Source organism: Solanum lycopersicum, chromosome 1 (genome assembly GCF_036512215.1).
Source record: "Solanum lycopersicum chromosome 1, SLM_r2.1".
Lineage (NCBI taxonomy): Eukaryota > Viridiplantae > Streptophyta > Magnoliopsida > Solanales > Solanaceae > Solanum > Solanum lycopersicum.
This window is the reverse complement of record NC_090800.1, coordinates 30,626,193-30,635,303: the sequence shown is the minus strand read 5'-3', so window position 1 is coordinate 30,635,303 and position 9,111 is coordinate 30,626,193. Positions and strand designations below refer to the sequence as shown.

At 34.5% G+C, this 9,111-nt stretch overlaps 1 protein-coding gene and 1 long non-coding RNA gene across 2 annotated transcripts; both read left to right on the top strand.

Moving 5' to 3' along the window:
• Positions 1-380: 380 nt before the first annotated feature.
• On the top strand, positions 381-3,629 carry LOC112940720 (uncharacterized). Its single transcript, XR_003244998.2, has 2 exons — positions 381-579; positions 3,391-3,629. It is a non-coding gene; the product is annotated as an uncharacterized lncRNA (long non-coding RNA).
• Positions 3,630-6,737: 3,108 nt separating this feature from the next.
• On the top strand, positions 6,738-8,846 carry LOC138341828 (uncharacterized). The gene is made up of 2 exons (XM_069293736.1): positions 6,738-6,744; positions 8,197-8,846. The coding sequence occupies exons 1-2, from the start codon at positions 6,738-6,740 to the stop codon at positions 8,844-8,846; spliced, it is 657 nt and encodes a 218-aa protein (XP_069149837.1).
• The last annotated feature ends 265 nt before the right edge of the window (positions 8,847-9,111 follow it).

Genomic DNA, 9,111 nt, shown 5'->3' with positions numbered 1-9,111 from the left:
TAGGGGTAAAATGGTTTTTTCAAGGATACATGTCGTATTGTAATTATCCTAAGTTTTTATCTAAATAATTAATTAATATAATAAAGTGGTCAATTTTGGTAGGTTTGGCTGAATTTGACTTTTTTGGCAAGTTAAGCTTCACCCGGGTTCAATCATTGGTTGAAGCATTGTTCAATTGAATAATTTATTATTAATTATCTAATGTAAGTAAGTGCATTATGAGTAATTTCACCTAAACCTTAAAAAAATGATAACTATAATTAATAAGTAACAAGGAGTCCTAGTTTGACTAAGTCTTCAACTCAAACACCTACATTTACTCTCATCTCTCTCCACGCTCATTATCAAGACTTTCTCCACTTTCTTCTCACGTTATTTATCAACAAAAAGAAAAAAATTCAAATTTCATCACTTGATGAACTTGCACACAAAAACTTAAAAGAAAAATTAACTAAAAACTAAAAGAGAAAGCATCTTTCAAATGGTTTGCGTGTGTGTTTAGTTGGAGAAGCAGTTGTGTTTTGTGGAAGTTTGCAGCACTTGAGATCAGATTTGAAATTTTTTAAATCACCATAAAAGGTATGGGTTTTTTTCCTCTTAGTCTTTTCCCAAGAGACCCCTATGTTTCAGTCAAATTTTAATCCTAAAACTAGGAATGTTACCCTTTGCACGTCCCTGTCACTAGATCCCATCGAATTTGTACTTTGGGTATGTTTTACTGTTAGAATATAGAGATGTGATGTGTTTTCATGATGATTATGTTAAATTATGTATGCTCGGATTTATGAATGTAATAAGCATGATCTCCGAGACTATGTGTTAAACGTGTGTGTGTGCATTGTTTACGCCATGGCTTTGGTCATGGGTTGAAGTGTGTAATATGCATATTTAATTCTTGTGTTTTGTATGCAATTACTGGAAGTAAATCATGATGTTCATAAGTGGTGTAATGTTGCTGAATTGAGTGAATCTTGATCAAATGTAACCATGAAAATGCACAAAATAAATGTAGGAAATATCCAAAAATCTAATGTATAAAATGTTGAAAGTGTGATCAAATTTCCAGGTTTGCTGGAAATTTGGTTCGGCCAAGTAACTGGAAAAATTTTGAGTTTTAATAAAAATTTAAAATGTATGAGGTCATTAGGGATTGAACTCAAGACCTAACCATATGCAAGCTATAAAAAAATTCAATAATAAAAATGAGGTAATGGGAATTCGAAATGGGGTAATGCTCAAGTGAAGAATTAAGAGAGAAATGAAAGAAAAATAAAATGAGTGGGGTGGGGATCGAACCCACAACCTCTCGGATTGGTGAAGGAGAAAGAAGAAAAATGCAAAAAATAAAATAAAATTAGGTATGTGGGTATCGAACCCACAACCTCTCGGAAAGGTGAGGAAATTAGGAGAAAAACTAAAGGAAAATGCAATAAAGTTTTGGGGGATCGATCTGACATTCTCTCGGCCTAAAAAAGAAAAGCCAAAGAGAGAAAAGTAAGAAAAGAAATGTAGGTGTTTTGATTAGAACATGGGTCCGCAAGCTGAAATTTTAAATAAAAATTTAATATAACTCTACGTGTTGCTCAAGATATTTGATATCGGATTACCTTTCAAAATTTTGTATTGATGCATAAGCTATACATGAATAAATACTTAATGAAAGCTGCCTGTAGGATTCAAAGCTAAGACATTGTCATAACAACCAGATGCATAAGTTTTGTACTATATGATCTTGGGTAAGTATGAATCACTTTGACAAATTATGAACGTAGCCTCATGGATTGTATGTATGGATTCATAAGTGCAGCGTATGTTTAAAAATAAGTGAACCTAAGATGTATGCGATGAAATTATATAACCCTTGGAGGGTTAAGTAGGAATGTTAAAAACATTAAAACACCAAGTGCATTGTCATATGACGACATGAATATTTGTATTATAATGTGAGTAATTATGTTATACTATAATGGTAATGAAAAGAGTGACAACATGACTATGGGCTAGTGCAAGTGAGACAAGCTGCATCTACGCCTAAAAGCATATTTCGCTAAATGAAATATGTAAGAGAGTATATTTATGCTAAAGGATAAATAAGCAAAGACTGAGTGGCTATATGATGATAGGCTAGTACAAGTGAGACAAGTTGTATCTATGCCCAAAATCAATGTCCCTCAATGTAAATTCCAAGAGAGCATATGTATGTTATACGATGAACAAATAACGAAAGGTGAGTAACGACTAAATGAAGAGATGTTCAGAAAAAACAAGCTGACAACAGAATATAAGTCTAGTTCAAGTGAGACAAGTTGTACCTATGCCAATATAAGGTCACCAAGAGTACTCATGTAAGAGAGTGTTGAATATTAAGAGACAAGTGTCAGTCACACGCTATATGTAAGTGTAAGGAAAATTCACATTTAATACGTAAAGAAGAGATGATAAGTCATCTTATGAGTAATGACTACCTTATGCTAGAAGCAAGCTTCGATGATTTATGAGTTGAATGTAAATTGAAATATTAAATGGAGCACAGATATGCTAGCTATGAATGATGAGGCCTTCTTTCAGTAAGGGCGGAGGTTCACGTAATTCTAATGAGATGAGACTGTCCACTATGGTCGGTATGGGTCTCCCCAAATCTCCTGGTCTTTCACCTATGCTGCAAACATAAGGAACTAGCTAGTGGTTTTCCACCTAAGAAAGCTAGGGATGTTTTAGTTTCACCTTGGCCAATGATTCCACCTCTTTTTGGTGTGGGGAAGACACCGATTTTCATGATGCTCTCATGATCTATGTCGGTTAAAGTTGAATTTCCTAAAAGTATGAAAGATAACTAAATTAATGGTGCTGAAGGTGTTAGGTTTGGATAAGAAAGAGGTGAACTAGACTCAAGTAACACTAGGTCATTCTTGGTCATTGCACAGTGAATCCGATGAGAGTATTAAACAACATCCAAGGTATAGGTTGTGTTAACACTGTTCTACGAATGAATGAAAATAAAGTACATATGAATGAATGAATCAAACTTTGTGTTTTCTGAAGAATACTCTCTAGTTGAGGTCCCATATGTTGAGCCCTCATTTTGGAAAGTCATAATGTTATGTCCGTGATTCCAATCTCTCATGGCATATGAACAAATTATATGTAATATATATATGTACTATATGAAATATTTTATGTTTTGTATTCAATATGAAAAGAATTATGATGGATGTTACTCTCATAGCATGACTTTCCTAATCTTATTTGGCAAGTGTAGCTGACTTGGCTTAACATAATTTATATCGTTAGGAGGGAGCTCTTCTCAATCATGCATGTCCTTGGTGGGTAATTTCATACACCTATACTCAGTAGAAGTGTATACTAATCCCATACATTATACTATTTTAGGTGCAAGTTCAGGAGGGTGTTGAAGACATTTATTGCAGCTGTTCGGACAACAGAGCTTTCCATCTGGACTTTGTAGGTCCTCATGCATTAAAGGATGCCTTCCGTTATTTTTTCTAGATAAGTAATAGGTTTAGGCTAGTGGAGCATGTTCCACTACTATTTATTTCCTATTTTGTTCGAACTTATGTAATGGTGCCATTTTGGCAATTATTACTTATGCTATAAGACTATTATTTCAATATTGAATGATTCTTAATTAGATAGTTGATACACACGAGTAATGAATTTCTTTATACACATATACATGTTACAACTATGAAGTCTATGTACGGTTAAAACAAAGCATAATGTTTCAAATTTTCTGCTAAAATTAACTTAAAAAAATGTAATGACGACGTAAGTAGGCTTTTCTGCGACCTCTGAGAGGTCAACGACGCCGGTTTCGGCTTGGGTATAGACCAAATAGATGACACAAACTTGGTATAAGATCCAGGTTAAATATCTAAGACATAAGGCTCATATCAATTACGTTAAGTAGTTTCTAAGCTATGGTACTGAAGTGCACCACTATTATGAATTAGAGACTTCATAATGCTTACGAAATTTTCCCTACTTCTAGTCTTATCGTGCCTAATAAGATTTTGATTTCTTGGTGTTAAGATCGTATCTATCATTAACTCTAGTGTTTTAGAAAGATGAGAGCTCAGAGATAAGAGAAACAATAATGTAGATACACCTCAGGAGAGGCCACCGTGTAGGAAGTGTGGCAAACTTGATGGAGGAGATTTTATGATGGGCTCTAATGCTTGTTACTGTTGTGGCAAATCGAGTCACATGATGATGGATTGTCTGAATAAGAGAGGTCAAGAAAAGGGAAGGAGAAAGTTCAGCGTAATAGTAAAAGTGAAGAGGCTCCAGGGAGGCATCGATTCTTCCCACTCAATGTCTAGGGTGCATGGGAAGGCTCTTCTGGTGATGTGTTTGGTGCGTAGCCTTAATTAGTCTTTCATGTGTTTGCCTATATATGGTTTTAATGCACTAGTATGAGGTTAATATGTTTGAGTCATCATGTTGTTTCCTGATTTGTGTGACTTACATGTTTACTGCTGTTGTATGCTCGGACGAGACTTTTTTTGGAAAAAGTTCCTTAGTCTATTAATGTGAAGCTGCTACTTGGTTTCAAATATGTACACCATCATGTTAATATGTGAATCGGATATTCACCAATGAAGAGAATTGAATTGCCTATGTATGCATATGTGCTATAGATGACTTACTTGTTGCTAGTAAAGAGTAGCGTCTTTCGGGGACAAATGTTCTTAAGAGGGGGGGGGGCATAATGTAACAACCTGAAAAACACTATTCTATGAAATGCCTAAGCGTACCTAGATGTCCTAGTTTGACTAAGTCTTTGACTAAAACTCCTACACTTATTCTCTTCTCTCTCAACTTTTATTCTAAAGCTTTCTCCACTCTCTTCTCGCGTTATTCATAAATGAAACGAACAAAAACATCAAATTTCATCACTTGAAGACCTTGCACACAAAAACTCAAAAAAGAAAAACTAAGTAAAACCAAAAAGAAAAAGCATTTTTCAAACACTTTGCGCGTGAGTTTTGTTGGAGAAGCATTTGTTTTTTATGAGAGTTTGCAGCAGTTGAGATCAAATTTGAAAGGTTTCAAATGACGAGAAAAGCTATGGGTTTTCTTCTACTTGGTCCTTTCCCAAGAGACCCCTTAGTCTAAGTATAATTTTAAACCGAAAACTAGGAATATTCCGCTATGCATGTCCATGTCATAGATCACATCGAAGTTGTAGGTTTGGTTTGTTTTGCTGGTAGAATTTAGAGAAGTGATGTATTTTCGTGATTATTATTTTCGGTTTTATGGAAGTAATAAGCATGCTTTCCGAAACTATGTGTTAAATGTGTGTGTGTGCATTGTGTATGCCGTGGCTTTGTTCATGAGTTGAAGTGTGCAATATGCATGTTGAATTCTTATGTTTTGTATGCAATTACTAGAAGTAAACTGTGATGTTCATAAGTGGTGTATTGTTGTTTGATTGAGTGAAAATCTTGATCAAATGTAACCAAGAAAATGCAAAAAATAAACGTATGAAATGTCCAACGAATTTTCAAAAAAAATAACGTACAAAATGTTGAGTAAATGGACCAGAAAGTCCGATCAAATTTCCAGATTTGCTGAAAATTTGGTCCGGCCAAGAATACTGGAAAAATTTTGAGTTTTTTAAAAAAATTAAAATGTATGAGGTCATAGGAGATTGCACCCAAGACCTCCCCATATGCAAGATATAAAAATATTCAATAAGAAAAATGAGCTAAGGGGGATTCGAGATGGGGTAAGGCTCAAGTGAAGAGTTAGGAGAAAAATGAAAGAAAAATAAAATGAATGGTGTGGGGATTGACCCCACAACATCTCGGATAGGTGAGGGAGAGAGGAGAAAAATTAAAAAATAAAATAAAATTAGGTATGTGGGGGTCGAACCCACAACCACTCTCACAGGTGAGAAAATTATGAGATAAACAACGGGAAAATAAAATGAGTTTGTGGGAGATAAATCCCACATATGCTCGGCCTAAAACATAAAAGTCAAGGAGAAAAAACTAAGAAAAAAAATGTAGGCGATGGGATTAAAACTAGGGTCCCCAAGCTGAAATTATAAATCAAAATTTAATACAAGATTATGTTGTATAAAAGGATTTTAAATCGGGTTCCTATGCCCCATTCCGTCATGATGCATAAGTCTTACGTGAATAAATACATAATGAAAGATGCCTATAGGAATCAAAATCGAGACCTTGGTATACCTACAAAATGCATAAGTCATGTACCATACAATCTTGAATAAGTATGAATCACTTAGGCGAATTATGAACGAAGGATCATGGATATTACGTATGGATTTATAAGTTCAACGTACATTTAAAAATGAGTGAACCTAAGATGTATGTGATGTAATGATGTGGCCATCATAAGGTTAAGTAAGAATGTGAAACACACTAAAAGGCCAAGTGCATTGGCATATGACAAAATAAAAATTCATGTAATAAAGTGAGTAATTATTTTATACTATGATGCTAATAAAAATAGTGACAACATGACTATAGACTAGTGCAAGTGAGACAAGTTGCGTCTACGCCTAAAAATAAATGTCACTAAATTAAATTTCTAAGAGAGTATATTTATGATAAATAATTAATAAGCAAAGAAAGAGTGGCTACATGATGATAGGCTAGAACAAGTGAGGAAAGTTGTATCTACGCCTAGAATCAATGTCCCTCAATGTAAATTCCAAAAGAGTATGTATGTTATACGATGAACAAATAATGAAAGGTGAGTAAAGATGAAATGGAAAGATATTAAGAAAGGGTGACACCACAATATGAGGATAGTGCAAGTGAGATAAGTTGTACCTATGCCAATAAAAGGTCACCAAAAGTACTCACCTAAGAGAGTGATGAATATTAAGAGACAAGTCTCAATCACACTCTATATGTAAGTGTAAGGACAATTAATACATAATATGTAAACAAGAGATGAGAAATAATCTAATGAGCTATGACTACCTCATCCTAGAATTAAGCTTGAATGATGTATGAGTTGAATATAAATAGGAACTTTAAAAGAAGCATCAATAGGCTAGACATGAGTAGTGATGCCTTCTTTCGAGAAGGGCGTAGATTCACATAATTCTCATAAGATGAAACTTTCAACCAAGGTGGGTATGAATCTCCCTAAATCTCCTAGCCTTTAAACTATGCTGCTAGCCTAGGGAACTAGCTAGTGGTTTTCCATCTAAGTGAGCTAGGGATGTTTTGGTTTCACCTTGGCCAGTGACCCCACCTCTTTTCAATGTGGTGAAGACATCGGATTTTATGATGCTCACTTGATCTATGTAGGTTAAAGTTGATGTTTCTCAATGTATGAAAGATAATGAAATGAATGATATCAAAGATGTTAGGATAGGATAATCAAGAGGTGAACTAGACTGAAGTAGTGACACTATATCAATTTTGGTAATTACACAGTGAACACGATGAGATTCTTAAACAACATCATAGGTATAGCTAGTGTTCAAACTGGGATACGAACGAATCAAAATGAAGTGTGTATAAATGAATTGAGAAGACTCTGTGTTTGCTAAAGGAGGCTCCCTAGTTGAGGTCCCAAATTTTTAGCACTCATTTTGGGAAGTCGTAATGTTAACTCTGTAATTCTAAGGTCTTATGACATATGAACGAATGATATGTAATATATGTATGTTCTATATGAAATATGATATATGTTGTGTGCAATATGAAAAGATTGATGATGGATGTTACACTCATAGTATGACTTCCCTAATCTTATTTGGCAAGTCCAACTCACTTGGCAATTGTTACTTTTTCTATAAGACTTTTATTTTAAAATGGAATGATCCTTTATTAGATGGTTGATACACATGAGCAATGGACTTCTTTATACGCATATGCATGTTGTAACTATGAATTCTATATACACTTCAAACAAAACAAGATGTTTCATATTTGTAGCTAAAATTAACCTATTGAATGTAATGACGACGTAAATAGGCTTGTTTGCGATCTCTCAGAGGTCAACGACGACAGTTTTGGATAGGGAGACCCCAGTCATGACAGATAAAATCGTATAAAATTTATAATAATAAATATAATCATAAATTGAGTACAGAATGACAATTACATACATAATTTTATTAGAATTAAAAATATAACAACAACAACAACAATGACAACGATGACGACAACGACGACGACTACGGAGAAGACGACGACGATGAGAAGGATGATAAGGAGGACGATGATGACAAGAAGGACGATGAAGACAATGATGATGATGATGATGAGGACGATAAAGACTACAATAATGACAAGGAAAACTTCAACAACAACAACGAGAACAATGATGATGACTATGACGTCGACGACGATGACGATGATGATGACGACGACAATGAGAATGACGAGGACAATGACTATGAAAACAATGATGTCGAAGACGAAGACGAGGACAACAACGAAGACAACAACGACAATGACAATGATGGCGACAACAACAACAACGACGATAACAATGATAACAATAATGATGATGATGACAACAATCACAACGACGACGACAACTACAACAAGGACAACCATGTCGACAACGACGATGAAGACGACAACAATGATAATGACAGTGACAATGACAATGACAACGATCACAACAACGATGATGATAATGATGGCGATGACAATAAGAACGTCGACAACAACAATGAACATGAAAACAATGACGATGACGTCAACGACGACAATGAAGACAACAAAAATGACGACGACAACGAAAATGACAAAGACAACCACAATGAAAATCACAACGACAATGACAACACGACAACGACAACACAACAACAACAACGACAACGACAATAACAACAACAATAACAACAACAAACTATTTAATTAATTTTTTCATTAAAATTTTAAGACATAAAGTTTTATTTCACAAAGATATATGGGGAGTAGAGCGTAGAGATTATCTTATTCAATTGTCTTCTTCTCTCATCTCTTTTTATAATGGTGAAAGGACAATCCTATTTATAGCTTGAGAAATCACTCCAAAAGTCACTATATTATCATAATAAATAGAATAAATTCCTACAAAACTGGCTAATAGAACCAAGGGAATATGAATATT